At 40.6% G+C, this 23,544-nt stretch overlaps 1 protein-coding gene across 6 annotated transcripts in view; it reads right to left on the bottom strand.

The window, feature by feature from the left end:
- PIKFYVE (phosphoinositide kinase, FYVE-type zinc finger containing) overlaps positions 1-23,544 on the bottom strand; it is a 62,958-nt gene that overhangs the window by 5,006 nt on the left and 34,408 nt on the right. For all 6 annotated transcript variants that reach the window (XM_057411794.1, XM_057411797.1, XM_057411796.1 and 3 more), the window contains 25 exons: positions 23,349-23,423; positions 22,592-22,699; positions 20,668-20,808; positions 19,932-20,058; positions 17,746-18,932; positions 16,230-16,330; positions 15,025-15,096; positions 13,239-13,410; positions 11,714-11,892; positions 11,125-11,238; positions 10,634-10,742; positions 10,368-10,522; positions 9,666-9,756; positions 8,597-8,657; positions 7,860-8,003; positions 7,569-7,689; positions 6,359-6,454; positions 5,511-5,594; positions 4,944-5,035; positions 4,171-4,335; positions 3,536-3,595; positions 2,971-3,147; positions 2,150-2,253; positions 1,840-1,968; positions 300-561 (listed from right to left, as the gene is read on the bottom strand). In XM_057411794.1, coding sequence (XP_057267777.1) covers positions 300-561; positions 1,840-1,968; positions 2,150-2,253; positions 2,971-3,147; positions 3,536-3,595; positions 4,171-4,335; positions 4,944-5,035; positions 5,511-5,594; positions 6,359-6,454; positions 7,569-7,689; positions 7,860-8,003; positions 8,597-8,657; positions 9,666-9,756; positions 10,368-10,522; positions 10,634-10,742; positions 11,125-11,238; positions 11,714-11,892; positions 13,239-13,410; positions 15,025-15,096; positions 16,230-16,330; positions 17,746-18,932; positions 19,932-20,058; positions 20,668-20,808; positions 22,592-22,699; positions 23,349-23,423 — 4,126 coding nt within the window. The remainder of the gene's footprint in view (positions 1-299; positions 562-1,839; positions 1,969-2,149; positions 2,254-2,970; positions 3,148-3,535; positions 3,596-4,170; positions 4,336-4,943; positions 5,036-5,510; positions 5,595-6,358; positions 6,455-7,568; positions 7,690-7,859; positions 8,004-8,596; positions 8,658-9,665; positions 9,757-10,367; positions 10,523-10,633; positions 10,743-11,124; positions 11,239-11,713; positions 11,893-13,238; positions 13,411-15,024; positions 15,097-16,229; positions 16,331-17,745; positions 18,933-19,931; positions 20,059-20,667; positions 20,809-22,591; positions 22,700-23,348; positions 23,424-23,544) is intronic.

Below are 23,544 nucleotides of genomic sequence, written 5' to 3'. Positions count from 1 at the left end.
AGAGTCAAAGCACAAGTTAAACACCAACTTGACTGCTTTTTCACTACCTGTGCGGCCTACCGCATACACTCTTGGTAAAGAAAATCCTAACACAAGCCTATACAAGACTTGGAGAGAAGGCTTCCTGCCTTCACTTTGAATACCCATGAGAGGTGAGGGTGGTATTCCATCAGGAGAAAGACACGCTTTCCTGACACACACCTCTGATGGCAGTACAGTCCTATGAGTACTATAAACACCAAAACCAGAAGAAAGCAGTTTCACCAGCTGAAAGCAAGAAAATACAAAAGACAACCTACCAATGATGCCAACAACCAGCTCATTGTTGGTATCATCACGACCCACCAGCAGGGAATAGTCAATGATGAGATGGCTGGAGAGGAACTGGGAGTCACTGTGTATGGAAGCTCTCAGCACAGCCTTGCAATGGGAACGGATGTACAAAGGATTGTCCCGGACCATCTTCAGAAGGTTCTCATCCAGCAGGACTACATCACAGCTTTCCTTGCCTGTGTCCGTTTTAACATTTCTATTCCTGAGGGAGCCCTTCAGGTCAAAAACCTGCAGATAGATAAGAGCACTACTTTGTTCCACTGTTCTGCAAGGTTCAAGACTTCAACACACTTCACTGCAGCATTTGAAAAGGTTGCCTGGCAGGGCAACTCTCCTTCTCTGCAGAAGGAAGACAGTTAACAAAAACCATTTTTATACTATGAAAATTAAAGATTCCCGAGTGGAGAGTACCATGTAAGCTCACATGAAAGCTCTGCTGCCTCAATTTACAAATTTCAGTCAAGTTACTTCATTAATGTTTAACTTAATTTAAGGGGGAAAGGGTGTTCCTATTTTTATATTTTACAGGTAAACTAGGTTTAGGTAAAGACACTAAAGAAGGAGGTGGGTCTTGCATGAAGCACCATTTAACATCTGTTGGCAAGGCAAAAGACAGACGCATCATTAGGTTGGAAAGGATCTCAGGAGATCTCCAGTCAAATATCCTGCTTGAAACAGGTCCTGTCAGAGAAGGTTGTTTAAGCTCTGTCTGGTCACAATTTGACTAACTTTAGAGCTAGATTCCATGCTCTCTTTGGGTCTCTGTTTCAGCGCCTGATCATGCTCATGATTTAAAACACAGAAACAAAAAGAAAACCCACAACAACAACATCCTTTACATCTATCTACAATTCCCTCAGTTCACTTCCTCCCACAAGCATCCCCTGTTTGAGATAAGGCACTTGGAGGAAAGGTGGAAAGAACCGACATGATCTAGTTGATCTAGTTCTGGAAGTGACAATTGTTTGAACTTCCTTTTCAGCATCAACTGTATTTGAAAAGAATTTTTCTCAAGTTGTTTTAAGGTCTCCATTCTGCTGCCCCAGAAAGATCACTTTTCTTTTACTTAGTGCAAGACTGAACTCGAAATCTTGCCCCACACATGAAGTGGTTTAAAGAGAAAGCAGTAGGTTCAAAACATTATTAGTAGCTCACCATATCTGTTGGTGAGGCTCTCCTGCTGAACAAATTAGTCTGTAATCCCCATTAGTTCTTCTAAAAGCTTTGCATTTTCCTAATTAGGTTGGTGATGTTTTCTCTCTGAGACCAGAGATGCAGGGTCAGATAAGACTTCTAAAAACTGAAGCCTGCAAGACAGCTGTCTGAACTAGCTAATACAGGCACCGAGTTACTAAGGCAACAGGCACAAACTCAAAGTCATCTTTGAGCAGTGCTAGCTATAGACAACACATGCGAAGTTAGAAGTTACCTACATGGCTACTGGTAACCCTCCTTTTGCTCCCAGTTGGAACTGCACTGCAAGGGAACAGAACACTTGGCTCTTACCTGAGCCATTTTCCTGCCATAGAAAAGGTTTTCCATGACAAGCAGATCCAGCTTCTTTTCAGTGTTGTTTTGAGAGTTCTTATATCCAATTCGATATACCCCAAGGATTTTCGCCAGTGCTGTGGGCTTCTAATGAAGAGAAGACATGGGGTAATACCTCTGTGCACAGGCAGTCAGCAGTTAAATCCTAGAGCACTACTGTTCTGACTGTATTACAGCTTAGAAGCTCTAGCAAAATTCCTAGCTGTTACTAGTCTGTAAAATACAGAACACTGCTGAAAATACAAGGCACTTTTTATTTTTTAAGTACCTTCTGCTGAACTGCATTAGTGATGTAAGTGAAGTAGTGTGGAGCAAAGTCAAGGAATGACTGGACTTCCAGACGAGGCATCTGCTTCAAGATGAATCTATCATCTGTTTTAACATAAGACAGAGGCAAGAGCGTTACATACAATAAGTGATGTAAATTTGCAAACCCTTCAGGGCTGTCATACATCTGAAGCATTTTGGAAGATTTAAGACTACAATTCTCTTAAACCCTTAGCTACAGAAGCTCCTTTCTAGAAGCTTTTTTACTTCATATACCCTGAATTTCAGCCTTCTAGCAAATCAGGGAGAAAAGACTTCCTACATTAGTTTTAACTTGGCTATATGAACTTCTTATACCAAGAACAGATATAGCTTACAGACCCATCCATTCAAGACTTGCTTTAAGTAAGGACCTACAATCAGCCACAGTTAAAAAAAAGATAAAATCCTATAAACCAACTATAACATATTGGATTATGAGAAACACTGCCTTTAATAACCAGTTTTTCTTGAATTATACTCAAGTTTTTGTTTTTTTGAAGTCTGCCTAAGAGTACAACCCTTCTGCTCAAATGGTGACCCTAGCTACTACTACTTAAAAACAGAACTACCTTTTGCTCTCCTGCCCATACAAAGAAACAAATAATCTGGTATTAAAGACCCCAGAACAATCCACTGAACTTTCCATTTTGAATGGCAACTTCATAGTCAGCAACCTTCTGGCTAGAAATAATAGGGGATTAAACAACACACTAAGCACCACCATCCCCAATTACATTCCCATTCCCCTCTAATTACAAAGGGGGAAGAAGCTGCATTTACCCTCAGTGACATAGAACGCAGCCCCAGATTTGCCACCTCGTGCCTGCCAGGGCATAGAGTGAGAGAGGGATCGGATGAAGTCCTCTTCACTGCTCCCCAGTATCACTTCACGCATCTTGTGAAACTCGCCAGCATAATAAATCCGGCAGTAGAACTTGGCATTCGCATCTGAAAACTCTGAAAAAAAGGCCTTCCTCAACAACAGGATGCAATACTCACTGACTATATGAGATCACACTTGAGATTTTACTTATATCTAGAATAATACTGCTGTGCTAAACACCCCTCTTGCGTCTAATTGCACTTTGGAAGTTTAAATGGAAAATTACAGGAAAGTCAACCCCCTTCAGGTTAGCTCACAGTGTATGCTACAGGAAAGTGTCAAGAGACAGACTGATTACAATAAGTAAAAACTGCATTGCTCTGCTCTTGATTTGTTTTATATTTGTGCCCAATAAAAAGGAAAAAAATAATTATTAAACTTCAAGATTTCCACTACATTTGCACAAAAAAAAAAAAGGGAGTTTGTCAGCTAAGACTTCAGTTATTATTTACAGCTACTCACGGAGTTCCACATGGGGATTTACTAGCTGTTTCTTCTGTCCATCTCCTCCATCTACATCATCTGAAGGCATAAAGGGACCATTCAGTCAGGGTTGTTCATTAATATTACTGAGAAAGCCATGTAAGAAACTACTTGTAAACTTGTATTATAAGAAAAAAAAATTGTTTTTCAATACAGAAGGAATAGTACATTGGGAACAAGAGATACAGCTATAACTTTATGATACAACATGTATGCTAGAAGGGCATTGCTGTTCATGGGACACATCAGTACAAACTTTCTCTCTCTTGACTCATTTTCCATGAACTGAAACAATGAAAGTCAAATAGGAAGTAAGGAAGAGAGACTGAGCTACTTAACTAGAATCATCTCAATCCAAAGGCATTCAAGTCCAGACTACTCAACATCCCTATAGTTACTGGGATTTGAGAGACCCTATTTCCCTTCTCATAAAGCAAAGCAATGTCTTTGGAAGAAACCTACATTTCATGCTCAAATCATTCATTTCCAATGAAAGTTGAATAACCTTGGACTGTTAAAAAAGTATGAGCAGGAGTCCATTCTGGGCCTTACAAATATGAATGAGGTCTGGAAGAAGTAACAACCAAAGACCGGTAATGGACTCAGTCTTATACCTTGAGGCTCTGCTCCTTGGTTTTCTGCTCCCTCTTTGCCCATCTGTCCAACCTGGTAGTAGGCACTGTCAGCACCACGTAAGGTCTCTTTCTTCTGTGAAGACAGATCTGGGCTTTTCCCTCCCGTGCCACGGAAGAAAGATAAAACACTAGATTGTTTCTTTGCTACAGTGAAAAAGAACAAAAGAAGTTGACTTTGGCATTTCCACAGTTTAATAAAGCACAACTCATACAAGCATTCTCCATTCATTGTTCCAACTGGAGAAATGATGCCATTCCACTATAACTCATTTGCTAGTCTTCATGCAGTCAAGGTTCACCAGCTAGAACACTGAGTCATTTGAAAACACAGACCAAGTGTGAGTGGCTTTAACATAGTAAGAACCTCACCTCTCCATTTCAAAACATTTTAACTGCCATCTTTTTAAACAAGTCAGTGCCAAAAGAGGTCAGAACATATAATGGGTATCAATCCCACTGAACAGTCCAGACTCAAGAACAAAACATGGTCATAACATATCAAATCACGGAACGATAGCTAGATCTCATAAGAATCAGAGAAAGCCATTATGGGCACAGGCTTAAAAAAAAAACACACACACACACATGTTCTACATCAAGTCAACTCTAACGCTAGTCACAATTTCAACTCGGAATGCATCTTGTTTGTTTTAACAACTTTCTGGGTTCTAAGAGCTAGAACCCAGGTTAGGCAGACTCAAGTCTAAGCTGATATTAGTGTCATAGATGTGATTTTGGCAAAATGGTCTTACGCTGTTCTGGTTCTGCACTGCGATTTGAAGGACCCATGTTAGCCTCAGGCAGGCGGACAGGGCTACTGCTCTTTGGTTTGCTGTCTGACATGCTGAAAGGAGAAAGAAAATAACAAGTCATCAGCCCAACAAATACTGCCAACTGAGACACTATTGCTTTACTCCTGTACATTTATTTCTCCTCCATACCTAACACTAAACACTGCTAAAAGAATTTAAAGTTGTAACTCCAACTCTCAAAGTTGTCCTCCTCCACCTCCCTGAGGAAAAGCCTCTCATGGCTCCCTAGCAACAGCACCCATCACCAAAGGAAAGGTAAGCAGGTCAGGTAATCCCTACCATGCACACAGTCAAGAGATCAGGTGATGGAGCCAACACAGCCCCTGACATGACATGGAAACCCAGAGACTGCAAGTACATGCTCGTTACATGGAATGCATCAGATTCCATCAGAAAGCAGAGATCCTAACAGAGGCATATTTTAAGGGTCCTTCCCCATCCTAGTTTTGGCTTATTCACTACAATCACTGTGCCTTTTCCCTAGGTACTGTAATTCCTGCATGAAACCTGTTTGATTGTAGTCCTTCTTCAGTACTGTTCTTCAGAGATGCTTTGGACAACTCATCCAGGGCATTTCTGTACTCCTTGCAACTGAAGGGGAAAGGAAAATAAAAATTAATAATAAAAACAAATAATAATTAATAGCAATAAATAATACCACCACCTCCCTCAGCTGTTTTCTGGAAGACTCTAACACTAGCTCAAAGATTCAGAGTCAACCACAGGAAACAAAAAAAAAACATAGTAGAAAAAGCCTCTCAATCTTTTCTTACAATTGGAACTTTGCTCCCTTAGAACAGAAGCTGCTTTAGATCATACTGCACAAAAAAATCCCCTTTCTTTCTCCCTCTCCCACAATTTAAGAATGTGCTTTTTTACAGTTCTGCTGCCTTGTGGCACACAAAACCTAAGGTTTACTGAAGTAGCTGGTTCAGAGAACTGAGCAGTAGTAGTAAGAGCTGCTATGACCAAAGACAGACAAGGTATAGACTGCAGTATGAATACCTAACTGTTGTTTCCTAGCTTAACTGCACTTACTGCAGGCAGAAAAGCCACGCAAAATTGAGTTGCACCTTGTTCTCTAACAATACCACATTACAGGGAACACTACACAACTAATTCACTTTTGTGTACTAGAGTTTGGCAAGAAAAGCCTAAAATCCAGTTGCAAGTTGGAAAACCTACTTTCCATATCTAAGTAGTAACAGGAGAGAACTCCAGCTCTGGGCAAAATTCTCAATACAGCTGAGTGAAGAAATTCTGTCATGCCTATTTCCTAGCAGTAGGATTTAAATATGCCTTTTCTGTGCAAAAGTACCACATGTCTCAGATGAAGAGAAAAATCACATCAGTACCTGAGAGCAAAAGCTATGATGGAGCTTGGCTCTTTCTCGCAGACTGCAATAGGTACACGTTCATGTTCATACATTAGGTAGTGCTTGTCTGGGTCACTAAATGAAAATGACATAGGCAGACTGTCAGTAGATCACAGAAGTTTGTGGAAAGAAAAGGTTAAGTTTTGGTCAAAAAACAGGTCTCATAACTGCACTCCCAGGCCCAAGCTGCAGGTGTCAGCACAGAACCAAGGCTCCCCACACATCAGCTTTCCCACGACACATCCATAGCTATGTGGTTAAATCTAAATGGTAGTGTGTCAGGGCAGTAAGCACTTCAAGCAAGCTGCTTATACTGGAAGTCTAGCTCCAAGTTAGATTTCTGTTTAGTGGCCATTGTTTCCAATGGCACCAAATCCTGCCCAAGTTTATTCTGACTGCCTGCAGCATCGCCTGCAGACTGAAGTTAGGGGACAAACCTGGACTCTTTTCTAAAGAAGCAGTTTAGCACAGAAAATTCCCCAAAGCTGCCCGGGTTTCTGTTAGATTTGCTTTTACTTATGTGTAGGGTCCAGTCATTAAACTTTTACCTCATTAGCCTGTGACCTCCACCAATACCCTGGGGCTAAGATTCAGAAGTTAAATTCAGGGTGCCAAATGTTGGGCTCGTGTCAAACAAGAAACACTCCAAAGCATGCAGACCAAGTAGCTGAAAGATTTTCCAGCCTGTCATTTTCATATAGGAGGGAGACTTGAGGGCAAACATAGTAGCTATTGAACCTGACCTACACACAGGAAATGCCAATAGGCATCTTGGAAGAGGTCTGGAAGCAAAAACAAGAGGCAGACATGTGGCTTTACTAAGTGTTTGCTAAGGAAGGACATTTCTGCTCCCTCTCTGCAGCAATGAAGTTAGAAGGCACCCTTCTCCACCCTTCCCCTTCCATAAGAGTTCTGAGAAGGCATGCCTTCTAGGAGGAAGAGAAACTGATAACGTATATGCACAAAGGTGGATCATTAATAAGAAAAGCAAGTAACCTACAAACACCGAGGGACACAAGAAGGGACACAGAAAACCTCTTACCTTCAAGAAGCTCTATAGCTTATTTCAGAGGCAAACCGAAGTATAATGACTTAAATTACATACTGAGCAAAGGAAGCATGCACAGCTCTGTCTGCAATTTGACCAGACTGCTAATTTCATACATCCTTTATATTATGCAGTACTTACAAGGGAAATGGAATGGGGTTATAGCTGTTTCCAGGCAAAAAGTTAGCCAAAATAGCTTTCATAGTAGACTTCTCCTTCACTTGGCTGTCTGTAGATCCCAGTGAGTATCCATCAAACACATCTGGAACAGAGATAAGTTAAGTCTGCATTACAATATTAAACTCCCAGCTGTAAACTCAGGAGGAAGGCTGCAGACTAGAGAGTTTCCAGATTCAACATTTCTTAAACAGATTGCATACACTTGCAGCAGAAAAGCAAGAGAAAGAATACAAGACCACAACTGAACTATACCTTCTGAGCTGCTTGTTGTATCCTGTTCAGACAGTGCACTGGAACCAGTCACATGCTCTGATACAACCTCTGGAGAGGTGGGCAGCTGAAGATGGGTGGAGCCTGTGGAGCTCTGACTTGATAAAGTAGTCAGGAAACGATCCTCTGAGAGTATAAGGACAGAAAAAAGCATTTTACATGGCTGTCAGAAGTTTTATTTCTTGCTCCCAGGCCAAAACATCACCAGTGTCTAGTTTTAGGAAGTTTTTATTTAGAAAGCGAGTAAGGCCACCCAGAGCAAAGGGGTGGGCAAGCTGATTAATGTCATACATAACCTCCAGAAGACACATATGCTTATACATGCCACCTTCAGCTCCCACAAACTTTCGGTATGCCTCACAGGTAAGAGATCTCAGCATCCATAACCACTTCATAGAAGTGGCAAGAGGCATTTCCCAAATTCCATGTAGATATTGAGTTATTTAGAAAGCCTCTGAAAGTTATTAAACTCAAGTTCAAAGGAAAACCCTTGCTGGTTGGTTCAGTTTCATTAGTCATTCAACTTCATATTAGAAGCAGACTTCACTGTTCATAACAGTAAGATAGAAATTGGCTTATTCCCATCTGAGACAATGGGGATTCACTGTATCTCGATAAATTATCAAATTTGATAAAGCCTCCCATGTTATGTCAGAGAAAGGGTTACACCAAACTTCTTCTGGTAGCTTAACACACAAATAAACAAACAAACAACATACCTTTCTCTCCATTTTGCAGTGATGGAGAAGCATTGCGTGGAGAAGCATCCATGCTACTGATCTAGGCAGAGCGACAAAATAGCAGAGTTGATGCCAAGCTCTTTACAGCTGGCATCCCCTTCTCTGTGGAACACTTGCAAAAGTAGATATACCACAACAGAGCACTCCCACCCACTTTTCTCAGCCACTGCACTATCACTATGTCAGCCACCACATAAAATGGCAACAGCACACCAAGATGCTTATCACTGCTACCACTGCAAGATTACACTCCTCCTCTATATAAATCTACCTCTTGCGAGATCAATGTTAAATGTGTTTTAGCATCTAACAAATATGTATTAAGCGGAAAGGACACATATGCATGCAGCAGAGCAAGTCCAGGGCCTCAGGGGGTTTCCTAGTGCACCTTGCTAACATTAGAACTATTGAAGTTCAGTCTTTCTGATGCTTATATTTTACTGCCTTGCATTCTGGACATTTTCCTCAGAAGAGCAGCACCTCAAAGGGTGAACACTCAGCATGTTGGCAGCTGTACCCTTAGACAGAGCTCCTGAGGCAGCAGTCCAAAATAATTTATACATCACCACAGCCAATTCCCATGGGACACATCACAGAACAGGTAAGAACCTGCAGATTAATTATCAGTCCTTCCTGTGTTCTTTGCTCTGCCTCACCTGGTTATTTATGCCTTTTCTTTTTCACAAAGGATAAGCCTGATGGGTAACTGCTAGGGTCTCTAGAGGTGACTTCATTGCTATCTAGGAATACGCTTGACAATGAGTGCAGCTCTCCACTGCCAGTATTCATATTAACACTACACAAACACCATATAAAATTATCAAATCCTATTTGTGCTTAGACATCCTCTCTATAATATAGCTCTTGGTTCACATCTTCAGGAAGAGATTAGATATACCAACATACAATTCAAGCTTTTACAGCTGAAAACTACATGATGTACCAAAACAAGCTTACTAACTATTAAAGTGAACTGAAGCCAGTCTTGACACTATGCCATTGCCCCAAAAAACAAATGTTTAAGTAGCTTCCAGTCCGCTACTCATACCTTGCTTTCTTCACCTTGCCTCAGTCTCCCAGGGCTGGGTGGTACTGATGGACGCTTTCTGCCTTTCTCTTGTTGGAAGAGATCCTGCAATCTAAATTTAAAAAAATAAACAAAATAAAATACACAAAACCAAACACCCAAAAAAAAAATTAAAAAAGAAAACCACAACAAAAACCAAAAACCACAAAACACAGACACCAAAAAAAAACAACACAAAAGACAAACCAAAAAGGTAATCAAAAGACAGGTTACAGGTATTAGCAGTGAAAGGCACAAGTTATGAAGTTTCCCCATACTAGAATACAGCCAAGCATGACTTCACGGGTCTGTACTGCAAATTCAGATGGTTGTTAACATATGCCAAAGCTATGTATCAAATGGCCAAAGACAGAATATTTTCTTCACCTCAGGAATAATGTCACCCAATCAATTGCCTTCCCACACTCCCTTCTTCCTCCTTTATTCAAAGGACATTTTCTCCTCCCAGATGGAGCTCTACAACACAATACTTTTATCTAGTTTCAAATGATTTTCTATTCCAATCAACCAGCTGTCTAGTATTAACCAGCAGAGGACATTCAGCACAAGCTATGCAGAATGCGTAACGACAGCAACTGCACTACAGGGAAAGGAAGTACAAAAGAACCTCCCTCCTATAACCAAAACAGTATCAGTGTTGCTCATGATTCCATGCCCTCTTACCTATTATTCCAGGCTTGCAGCATCTCACAAAGTCCTTGTTTTTTAGCTATCAGAGACTCAAAAACAGACTGCAGCTGTTGAGGTGTGTCTAATGATGATGAAAGCAGCCTTGCTTGGATTTTCTCAGTCCAGTTTCGAAACTCACCCTCTTCCATCTGCCATAAGAAAAACTATCAGCGTTCTGTTCCCAGAGTTAACACTAGATCCTAGAGGCTTTCCACACACTTTGCAGCCTATGGTCTGCCAATACAGAAGTAGTTTATTACCTCCTTTTGGGCAAAGAGGTCTTCCATCTTCTCTTCCCTTGTTTTGCTGAAAGTATCTGTTTTCAGAGAAGCAAGGCGATCATCAACAGCAAGATATACTTGTGACACCCTGTCAACAGGGATGCAAAGAGTTAAGCTGTGACTACTTGAAATATCTTCAACATTCTTTAATGAAAGTCCAAATGTTTTTAAGGTTAGCATTTAAGAATGCAAAAAGACAATATACGTCAGTCTGCACTGCAGGTTGTTACCCTGAATTTACACAAAAAGTCTAAAAAAGTCCATTAGTATAACAGGTAAAGGTAATTAATAAGATTCCAATACCACCCTCCCTTAGAAGTATAAACATGTAAATGTGTTTTAAACCATCACTTGTCCATTAAATAATGACTATTTAGCAAGTCATTTCTATACTATCAAAAATAGCTTTATGTTCTACTTATAAAATGCCCAAAATACAAGCTGAGGAAGGCATTAAAAACAAAGCTTACTTTTGAGAGAAATCTTTGAGATCCTGCAAAATAGTAACCTTTAACGGAGCCTGCCGTTTGATGTAGATTTTGGGGAGTGGGACACACACTTCAAGCAACCGGATTGCAGAGTAGCTGAGAAGACAATACAACGCCTATTAACAAGACACTCCCCACATAATACTAATTCTATACCATACTGCAGTTTCTGGCCCTTATATAAAGGGGGGCACTGTCAATGGCCAGAGTTTTCGTTACTTTTAGGAGCAGTAACACCCTGTTCATTTATCTCCTAGGCAAAAATTATAACAGATCAAATAAAAAAAATAAAAAAAAACAGAATTCTGAAAGTTTGAGATTAGACACAGAAAACGTGTTTTCTTTCTGCATCATGAAGTTAGGAACACTGCCCACCCCATCCAGAACAGTGATGGACCCAGAATGCCCTCTGGAAGCCAGCACCCGACCCTGCACTTGTGGCTATACTGCAGTTATGCTCTCCCATGCCATACTCAAAGTGAAGGACAGACTTAATGAATCCTTAATAGAGCTACATGCTTCACATAGTACTAGAGAGAGAGAGAAGGAATTTTTTAGCAGTGAACCTCACCTGAAAGATGCCACCATCTGATTATAGGAAAAATACTGGTGATAGTCATGGTGAATGGAATGACCACAAGGCTCTGCATTGGCCCTTCGAGTGTACTGGTGCCCATAGAATCTCAGCTCAAGGTATTTTGCAAATGACATAGACCAAGAATCATTGGAAAGGGGAACAACTGGTGTCACCTGAAAAATTGAAAGCCAAGTGTCTTAATTTCATCCTTCAACCAAGATTAAGGACAAGCTAACATAGGCAGCAATCTAGTATTCCTACTAAAAGAAGCACCTGGAACCCTGAAACATACTAAACAACAACAAAAGAGAGCATGTATGCAAAGCTAAGGCAAATACATAGTTAAAACAAATCAGATAAACACCACCTGCTGATTGAGATGAGGACAGGCATTAAGTTGGGGGGAGTTCAAACATATCCTTGACAGCTTATATCCGATAAGCTGTTTCTCTGCATAGGGACAATTTCCAGCAATCCAGTCAGCAGCAGTGGTTTCAACATATGCTTTTTCCTTGGTGATTCTTCAGCTACAAACATCTGCAGTTTATTTCAAATTCAGCAGTGCTTGCAAGCTTAGAGTAGCCACTACTTTATACATACTTAATAGCCGCAAACATATTAGTGTTTACATGAGCACACAGAAATAAAAGGTTATAGAACAGGTGTATACACAGCAGCATAGGGCTTGCCTTCAGTAATTACATTAACTTCCTCCAGGTATCTTTAAATCCAACACCTATGTTTAAGACAGCATAAGTAGGTGAATTGAGTCATCCCCATGGGTAATTGAGATGTTTTGCATTTCAAGCACTGCATGAATCTTTTTTCATTAAGTCTTATTCTTCTCTCTTTGAAGGCTTTTAAGTTTTAGAATGTTTGGCTAGAGATGAGTATCCAGTTAGCAATGTTTTCTTAGCTAAATTATAGAACAAGTTTCAGATAATACACAGTCTTACTATCTTGTGGTTTTTTAAAGCAACTTCATTCCTCTAATGAAGATTTTACTTACTTTCTAATGACTACTAAAGGAAGTCTAGACATCACATTGACGCAACACAAGACTGCCCAGTCCATACCAGACCAAAGAATACCAAGTGGGTTTAGCCAATTACTAAGCCAGTAGGTCTTCAGTGTTTGCCCTTCCCCATTCTTTTGATGCTCACATTGATTCACTGCAGGGAAAGGGACCACACTCGCCACCTCTAAGAGTACAACTCCATTTTCCACATTTGTCAGAAACTGGTTTCTAGTAATACATCAGCTCCATTTAAACCTATCCTCTTAGAGCCAGGTTTGACACTTTCCCACACGATTACCTCACAAGAAGTTTCACCCTCAACAGCCCTCTCTACAAGAGGAACTTTTAGATACATGAGAATACCTGTATCAGCAACAGGCTTTATGCTAGTTTAGCAATAGGTCCAGGGATGAGCACTTTCTTAAAAATACTGCCTTTACATACAAAGCCAGACGCAACAAGAATACTAAACTGGAATGATTCTTAAGTCCACATCCTTACCTGTTTACACAGTCTACACCAGGAGTAAGTAAGAATGGTGTGCTGGTACCCAGGGACTGGGGAGTCCAGCTCCTTTAACACAATTTGCACACAGCCTTGCCCGTGAACAAAGCGCCGAATGTGGTGCACCATTGGTGTTTCACAGAACATGCTGGGGCATTGGTAGGAAGGCCTGATAGAGGTAAACAGAAAGAATAATCACATGCTAGGTGTTGCTATAGAACAGATTCAACATACCCAATGTGCCTTTCAGTATCACAGTACTGTTTACCTTTAGTGTAGAAGTTAGCTAAGCCTTAGTGAGGGCTGTTTCTACGGTGAATTGTGCTCATTTAGAAACAGCATGCAGGGAAAGTCCCTTGCCAACAACCACCATATAGGTCTAAAAAGAAGTGACTGGATACTAGTTGCTATCACCATCTTTTTATAATGAATTGCTTTCTACCAACATACTTCCTGTAGTCCACAAAGTATGGATCAATAACCTGGAAGGGCCTGGCACTAAATTAGGAGATAACTTTGGCAGTGTACCACAGCAAAGGCTACTGAGGTCAAAGATGTGCCAAAAAGCCTTCAAGCTAGTAATGCTTCAGCTTCCTGAAGGAAGAGGTGAGAAAAATAATGCCATATAACCTCTTTCAACAGCAAAAACTTGTGACCTTTCTTTGGATGGGTTTCTTTTAAGTCAGGGAAGAGAGTGTTAAAACAGAAAAATAAAAGCTTAATTGTTCAGGTACCAAAGTGAAACAGGGAATTCTTCAAAAACAGAAAAAGCCTGAAAAAAAAACCTAGAGCCTCCTTGCTCATAGGAAATAAATAAATAAATAAAATTTAATTACCAAAACTATGGCAATTGAGAAGCATTCATGTTAGCACACTGCTAGTCAGCAGCAGCAAATAAGAATTTAAAAGTGGCAGCTGAGCTGCTCCTCCTCACTGATCAGCACAAGGAGAAATACTTGTTCCTCCAGAGAACGCTGAACATTAAGAGTATTTTGCAACAGCAAGTGGCCAACGGAGAGAAGAGAGTAACCTTGTCTTCTGAGAAGCCACAGGCTGCCTATCCAGCTTCACAGCCTGCTGAGACTCTGTAGAGGGTTCTGGCAGTACTGATTATTACTGAAACGTAACAACTTGCACCTCTGTCAGATGAACTAAATTACACAGTACTTTGCCAGGGCTAAAAGTGTTCTGAAGCATTTACACTAGCCACCTTCCAGATACAACAAAGCCTTACTCCGAGATGTTCAGATAACTCTAGAGGAGTAGGGTCTTTTCCAGAACTCGTACGAAAGCTCAAATAGGAACCCTCAGAAGACAGTCATCAGTACAGTTGCTTGTCTTGATAAACAGCTGTTTGGAATACACACTCAGACTCTTAACTATGCCCTTAAGAGTCCTGATAGCTACAAGAATGTGTTAAATGAACAAATCTGTCTTTATGAACTTTTAAGTCTTGTTTCATAATCTGTTCCACTTCTCATTAGAGTAAATAAAAGAGACAGAGCCCAAGTGGGAAAGCAGCAGATGTAACTGCTTTTAAGTAGTGAGCACAAGTAACTGAATTCTTAAATACAGTTCCTATTTCACTTCAGCATGATAATAAAGCAAAGGGAACAACAGATTTAAGTGGGAAGCTTTACTAGGACATAACCAGCTCTGCTATGATCCTAAGTGCACAGGAGGTACAATCTATGAAAAGGGTGGCAGGTCAGTTATACAGAGCTACCAAAAGCTTTTTTTGTTTGTTTGTTTAAAATGAGATTTAGAGTAAGTTCCTCCTCACCTGAAACAGTAGCGCTCCAAAAAAATCCCTAGTGTCAGGTCATTTTTCCCATAGAACTCCATGGTCACAATCCTGAAGCAGAGAACAGAATGCTTTAGAGGATGGATGCTGATACTGTTAGCTGCACAACAGCCATAAGGCGCACAGATCAATACCCGCTGCTGGCTTGTTTTCACCCCTGTATACGTTTAGGGACTGTTTTTTTCCCCCCTCCTGACTACGCTTCCTAGATCCCTGCTGTTAGGTTTGCTAATAAGGAAATCAGGAGTGCTACTAGAACAACTTTCAACTTGATACTTAAAAGTCAAATAGAATTCAACTGCACTTTTTAAGATCATGCTTAAGAATATCTAGGCACAAAAACCTAGACAGCTTGAAGCCTTTAACACTACAAGAAGACAAAAACAGCCTTAAGAAAGCCTTATTTTTCTAGAAGATGTAATAAGCAACTTCTGTTTTCTTAGAACCTGAGGTGACCAAGTCACTTAAAATGTCTATCAGTTTAGATGTCACAATTCAGACATCTCTAATAACAGTAATTTAAATCCTCTTATTGTTGCTGTTTAGTGAGCTTATCACCACATTCTTTGGTTAATTCCTAAGCTTTTACAGTAACTCTAGACCTTTCCCTGTGAAAGCACCATCTCTATATTTCCAGGTGAGCTAGATGATGAAACACTTAAGACTTGTCCTGTCTAGTAGAGCTAGAAGCGTGTCATAAGTTGCACACAATTAAGAAATTACAGCCCCCTAAGCTAGAAACAGTTAAAGTTCCTCATTCTGATGACAATAAAATGAGAAATATAGCAATATATTCAAATGGCACTCTCAAATAATACAACCTAGAAGTATTCGGAGATTCTCTTAGGGCTTTTGGGCTTGGATATTCTTCTGTGTTTATATACACCATTTCCCCACAAAACTGCATGCAGTGCCCTCCCCACACATACATTACTCTGCAGTGAAAGGATCAACTAAACTATTAGGTTTTAGGCTTGGCTTTATCATTCATGCCTTAGGGATTACATGCTCTGGATCCACTTGGCTAAGTAAGACCAAATTCTTCTGGCAACAGTTCCTGTTGCAGGATGGGCACAATCTACCAAGAAGTCCTCAAAGAAATACTGCTATGAAGCAAGCATTGACCTTGACTTAGATAAAAAAAGATAGCAACCATACAGGCTGTAGAGAAGTAGTTTTCATACCAGGGGCTAACACAGGCACTTGGAGCATTGCTGGACTGAGAAGAAGAGCTACTGAAGAGAACACAGAGCCTCTGATGGTTTACTGGACTCAGGCAATCCACCTGGTAGAGAGAGGAAAAACTCATTTACTGGTTACAGACACCTCCATCTACACACAACTCCTCATGACAAAATTCTATTCCAGCAAATTTATTTAAAGATTAATCTCTGCTTGCTCCTTTTGTACTGATTAACCTTGCATTATCTCTGAGCTTTAGGCAGACTTGTACCATGTATAATTGCTAACTGCAGTTTTAAAACAGCATAACTAATATGCCTAATAAAAGCAATGCACATATGTGTTTCTGTGGAAAGGAAGCCAAGAGAAATGTAAAACAACAAAAGCCCCAAGACAAACATCCAGAGTCTCCGAAGCACTGTATGGTTTAGGACACCTTGCAGTCAAAACTCTGCCTCATTCAGGCTATAGAAAGACTTTTAACTTACTGTCCTCTGTGAAGAGATTTACCACTGCTGCTGGAATGCAGCTGTTCCCCTTTCCACACCCTACAGAACTATGAAGTTACCAAATACTTTTCTTTGATCACTGAATAAATTTAAAACTGCATCAACCAGTCTGATTCAGAGCAAGGGCTAGTCTTACGGTTGTAGCCTGTGAAGCTACACAGATTTACATTTAAGCACCACTAAACAGTGACTTCCACTCATGAGCTTGAGGGCTGACTGGCTCAGGGAGCAGATGTTTGACTATTTCAAGATATCAGTTCTGCTACTGTTGTTCATAGACTATTTTCCTTAACAGCTTCCAGTTCAGGAAAGTCCCAAGATCCTTTTCTTCACATACAAGCTGGTTACTTGCAATAGCAGTTTCCCCAAAACTTTAAATATTTTGATTACAATCACATATTCCCTTCCTTTGAACATTCAAAGAAGTTTCCTCCCCTCCATTACGAGATTCTCCCATTTCCTCAGATCACTCAAACTTTTTACAATCAAATACTTCACTGCAATTACAGCTTACTGCATTTTCCATGACATTAAGCCCTCTGAAGATGGAAATATTATGCTTTTAGAAATCACCAATACAAGCAGCAACAAAGCTCAGTTTCAGAAACTACTTGATGTTTGACCCCCCTTCATGAACTCATTTTCATGTACAGCTGAGCTGAACAGGCCATGTCATACATTGATTCTGGGCTGACTTTGTGCCTTTCTCAGGAAGCACAGTCTCACAACCTCTTCTTCCCTTTTCAGAGAAATTCTGCAGTCAGTCTCTTGTTCTGCTTTCTTATACCCCTACAATCCCTGGTCATACAGGCTTGTTTAAGTGCCCAGAGTGCTACAAGCTAAAATGCATTTTCAACCCAGTCAAAAAAAAAGCAACACACAAACAAAAACAAAGCCAAAAACACCCACACAAATGAAAAAAAAAACCCTAATCACCAACCCCAAACCTGATTTAATATGCAAAACTGATGTAACCTGGGTTTTTCAGTAGCATAGCTTTGAATCTTACCTTATGAGACCATGAGGATTCACCCTGAGCCAGTCCCTTTTCATCCTCTTCATTCCTGCAGCCAGTTTTTCCAGTAGGGACACTAGACATCTCCCTACTTTGGGCAAAGGGATCTCCATTTTTCTGTAGTATCCTCCCTCCTCTGGCCCGATAGTCAGCCAGCATTCTGGCCAAGCTCTGGCTATCACCCAGATGTTCTGCTATTCTAGTACTGACCAACTCATGAGAAGGTAAGACTTCGACAGCCTTGGCTTGAATACTCCCATTCATCCCTTGTAGTCCAGAGAAATCCCGCAACAACTGTCTCTTCCTTCTGCTCTCCAGCTCTTTGTATTCCTTATTAAGAAGTGGAGACCAATAAACTTGCTCAGGGAAGTAATCCCGGGCAGGGCATCTCATGCCTTTTTCAGTCAAAAGAAACGGTTCACGGAACATCAGTACAGGAGAAATACAGAGAATTACATCTTTCAACTCCTGCTTAAATGCTGCAGAGTAAGTCTTGAGACGATCTTCAGAAGAAGTTACTTCCTCTGTGACATATAAACCAGTATCATCCTGGAGAGGATCTCTGAAGACTCTCATCTGACTCTTTGACTCCTGCAGGTCATCTGCCTGTTGAAAAGACTCTAGTGTCTGGCTATCCAGAGTGACCAAGTGCTGGTCCATGCCATGGAGGGGCAACAGGGATGTTTCAGGTATTGCAGGAGGTACAGAGTTGAACACTGGAAATTGTGACTCCAATTTGTGGTGCTCTTGCTGTTTTGAAGACACCATTTCCAGTTGACTGTTCTCTTGGTCGTCTCTCTCAAATAAACCTCTTTGTTCAAGCAAGCTGACCTCATCAGAGGACACAGACCCAGAGATTATAGGCAGTTTTTCAGAGGATAGTTCAATGTCTCTGACTGCTTTGCTGAAATCCTCACCATTGAAGAGGTTCTGCTGTTCATCTTCGTCTCCTGGCTCCTCAATAAGGGAGTGAAAGGAGGTGTTTCTGGTCAGAGTAGGGGGCATGGCAAACTCATCCATAAGGAAAGAGATTTCCAGCTGGGAATGATAAGCCACACAGACCATGAAAATCAGAATCTCCTTCACACGGGCCAGCTCATACTCTGCAGCACCACACAACTTGATAGTGCAACCCAGGTGCTGGGGACACCCTTCAAAGAACATCAGGGTTTTTGTCTGATCTAGAAGAAAACAAAACCAACATAGGAGTTAAGATGAGAACTACAGTTAACCTGCTCTTAGCTATCTCATACACTGAAAAGAATAAAATAATAAAAGAGCAAGTAATGTTGGTAGCACAATCCAGCTGCAGAAATTCACATCTCTGCACTAAAATAACATTTTTTGCCAGCAAAACAAACATTTGCTATAGAACTCCTGTTTTGTAAAATAAATCATCAAAAAGTCCAAGTGAAGGCCACGTGAAACATGTTGGCCTAAACAACCTATTCTAAGATCACTGTAGACTCTGCAGCAGTGAAGCAAAAAACCACTATCTTCCCAGGCACATTTGCTCATCGTTACAAGTCAAAAGCCTACATGATTTTGAGTGCAATTTAAAGGCTGGAAGGTGGCACGTGAAAGTGGAAGGAGAAGAGATGCAAAGACTGCACCTCCACAAAGACTTGCATGAACAGCATCTACGTGTGCTAGCATCACTGGGAACCTGTCAAGCAGCATTTCTTCCTTCACAAACTTCCACTGCCAAAAAGAAGTTACAGAGGAAAAAGAACACGATTTCTCAAAGGTGCACAATGCCTGGACTTGGGGCAGCATGTACAAATTGCAATGAGGAAAACTTTGATTGGATATGTTAAAGTAAGATCAGGTGATCTTTTGAGGTCCCTTCCAACCCAGGCTGTACTGGCTCTGTTTCTATGTGGAAAAATTCCTTATGGTGAGGACAGTTAAGCAACCAAACAGGTGCCCAGACAGACTGAATTCTCTATTCTGCAGTATTTTCAGCCTAATTAAAACCTAGTGTGTCTCATCTTCCTTAGATCATTCTTTCATTTCAACAGCCAGTTCACTGTAGTTTCAAGATGTAACAATGTAAAGAAAGATGAGTAGGAAGGATAACACTTGATCGCAAAAGGCACCCAACACTTTAGATCCTGTTAAGGGAAGCAAAACATTTACCCTTTCACAAACACAAGCTAAGACACGTCAAGTTTACTCACCATTGGGCAACTGGAAAACTTGCATATAAAATTTATGACAGGTTCCCAAACGTGGTTTGGTCAACAGTTGATCCATTGACATCACTAAGTCTCCCTGGGTCATTCGACTCACCCGGTCTAACACTTGCTGTAAAAAATTGAAAGAACAGTAAGAATCTGCAGTGCAAAGAGGGCAATGGCACCTTTAGGTTGCTCTTAAAAAAACAAACAAGCAAGCCAGTGTGACCAAGGAAACCTCTCACTGAAATGCAAACTCTGGGTTAAACCCATGACACAAACACACACCTACAATATACAAGAATCTTAGAAAAGCAGGAAATATTTCTGGTGAGAGGTAAGACTGTGCTCTTCCTTGGAGGTATCTGGATCTATTCAAGTGAAAAGAGTTCCAGGAGGTATAGAGTAGTCACCACAGTGCTGGCTACCAGAAGCTCAGCCAACTCCCACAGCTGCTCTGTTTGGCTATCTGTACCCTGTCCCACAAGGACAGAGAGGCTCTCTGGCAATCACTGTGGACCCATGCAGGTTTTGCTACAAATAGGTGCTAGAGTTACCTAGAACCAAGACAGAGTTTGCCTGTCCTGTCTTTTCACGAGAGAAGCACCACTAAAAGAGAGCTCAGATTTGGTTAGAGTCAAAAAAAAGATAACCCTTAACTTCTCCTTGTAGCAACTCCCTGGGGAAAGCAAAGAGATCTACCACAAGACCCAGTCTAACTTTGACAGGAAACACTCACCGGCTTGACATTGATGACCAGAGTGATACCATGCTCTAAGAGCATGTCCTGAGCAATTCGGGACACAGTCTTCTCAACAAGAACCAGATTAGGCCTGACATCAACTATCCGCTGTACATAGTTCTTCAAGAACTCCCTTTCCTGCAGACAGGAATAAAGTACGTTAAGAACAACAATTAACTACAACAAATCCATCTTAATATTACTTTCTCTCTCATTTATACACTGACCTTTCCTATAAAAGGAGGGAAACCGGCTATCCAGAAACCACCATCAGTTGCCCATTGTGCACATTTCATCAACCCCACAGCACAATACTCAAGTTTATCAATAATTTGTTACATGCACTAACTGCACATAAGGATGTAGTCTGATGACAGTCTGAAGTAAGAGACTTGCAGCAGAATCCAAACATAGATACACGAACCTTATATCCTTACACGGAAGAAGTCTTTGTGTTTCAAAGCTTCTAGAATTAGAGCATTCTAAACCAAAGCTTTTGCAGTATTACGCTTTCCATCTTTAGATACATGCTAATGTTGAGTGCTGGCACTCTGCCACTACCATTCACCAAGAGTATGCCAGTGTTCTACACCGCTACTACTCTATACACAGACCTTCAGTCCCTAAAATCTGTATTTGGAGAGAGTGCTCCTGGAGTGGGATCCAAAATACTGTGCACTGAAAAATTGCTCTTCTAATCGTGCCCACCTTCTGGCTTCATCTCACTATCCCCTCCATACTTCTATTTCTGTGCACAAAAAGAGAAAGCAGAGCTTTAACTCCATCTGGATTAAAAGCTTATACTAAGGAGGATGCAATTTCCCAAGCCTCTATTGTGTTAACGCAGCTCACGTCAGTCAGGTTTTAGAAGGTCTGTGCAAGAGATACCACAAAAGCAGTTTGTCAGCTCCTCAGAACACAAATATTCATGTTAATGTTGAAAAGACACAGCTTTTGCTAGAAGCTAATATTTTCAATTTAGCTGGTATTTCTGTAGTATTTTCTGTCCTGTAAGACTTTAATGCAGATCACATTCTAAAGCAGATGCTGAAATAATCAGAGACCAATATTTAGAAGGCATTTAGAAGCTACTTCTTCCCCATCCAGACAAAGGACAGGTCTCAGCTGAAGCTTTTACTAGAAAACCAGCTCACTAGGCAGAGAACAGAGACAAGTTCTATCACTAAAGCTTTCATACCTGTAATCCTCTCCATTAATCAACAAACAGAAGTGGGTTTAAATGCATGCTAAAGAAACAATCAAATACAGAAACAAACCTCATGGCTCAAGCCCAGTAGGGCACCCAACACACTTGTTATGAGTATCCTGACAAACACTTGAAGATCAATTCTCAGACAAGAATGCAGTATGTTAAAGAAAAGGTCTATCCATTTCAGTGTTTTCATATTTGAAGCACCTCCCTGCTCACAGGGGCAGGGCACCTGTTTTAAAGTGACTCTTTGTAGTTCGTCACTTTTTTAGGTTGGTGGTTGTTCCATTTTTTCAAGCCTGACAAGAAATAATATGGGTGCAACTTAACCCTCAGCTACACTAACTTTTCTAGTATTTCTTCACACACTAAGCCATACCTAGCTCTGACCTTCTGTAATAAGGAACTGTATGTTCCTTATAGAGGGTATCATTAAAAAAAAACACACGTTTTTTTAAAATACTGCATTTAATTGTGAGGATCAGAAGATCATTCTCAGTACATGTGTTGATGGTTTTTGTTGTCAAGTTACAAGACCACCAGCTTGTACTGTATTTACTGCAGCAGTTTTCTTAGCTAGCTGCTAGATGAGATTTTTCTCTTTCCTATGCAATCTCACTCAACTCCACCTTACACACTGAAAAAAAAACCAATCAGATGTGCACTGATCATCTTATTTTGTTTTAACCAAGAACAAAAGCATGCTCTCACCTGAAGTACTATAGGGTCTATGCAGGTAAACTTTGTTTCTTCCCGATACAGGTACTCAATTGAGCACTTCAGCAGAAGAATTTTGGGATTTTTTAAGCAAGAGTTCATCTGACAAGAAGACACAAAAATTGTTACAAAAAAAATACAATCATCTGGAAGATAAAGTGTACACAAGAAGATTGGGTTTATCATGGGAAGTCTATCTCCCAAAAATGTCTCAGCTAGCCTCCCAACTATACATTCTTCCTTCTTATGAAGATATTACACCCGGTTTTGATATTTCACAGCTACTGTCCAGTAAGAGTGCAGTATTAGAGGTTTCTACAGTCACCTCCAAGAAACCCAAAGTTTTGATACACTTTGGAGCCTCCATCCAGATCACTTCTACCTTGACCTCCTGCTTTATCTAAAGGCTCGTTTTACTATATTGTCATAAGCTAGAACTACAAAAGCCTTTTTCTGGCTAAAACTTAGGGCAATTATTAGACACCTTCTGAGGCTGTCAGGGTAGAAAGGATGTTTTTCTATATGTGTATGAGAAAATCTTCCCCCCACCCCAAATCTCTGGGCTAAAAGAAAACAGCTTGGAAAAGAGATGCTTTAAAAGCTATTCTGGTTTAGGGACTCAAACTAGAGAAAGCTTGCAATCCTCCTGACTGGTGACAGAAAAAAACACGACACAAAAAGAAAGTCACAGCACATTTGCTTCCTCAGCATGAACTATTAGCCAGCACTTGATTAGCCAAGCATACATTACCTTTTTGTGTGCAACATTTTTAGTGCAAACAAATCCATTTACCACCATGGAGTCAAATTTCTTTCCACCAGGAATCTAATAAAGCAAAGAACATTTTACAAGTGTCATACACTCCCATAACTTCTAATGCAGTAAACCTAATACACAGAATACCTATTCTAGCTGATGTACAAACTTTAGCTACACCCTTAGCTAC

The sequence above is a fragment of the Pezoporus wallicus genome, unplaced genomic scaffold (genome assembly GCF_028554395.1).
Source record: "Pezoporus wallicus isolate ANWC-B61680 ecotype Strahan unplaced genomic scaffold, APGP_CSIRO_Pwel_v1 contig_6732, whole genome shotgun sequence".
Lineage (NCBI taxonomy): Eukaryota > Metazoa > Chordata > Aves > Psittaciformes > Psittacidae > Pezoporus > Pezoporus wallicus.
Note: the sequence above shows the minus strand (reverse complement) of the source record. Positions and strands in the feature narration are given on the sequence as shown.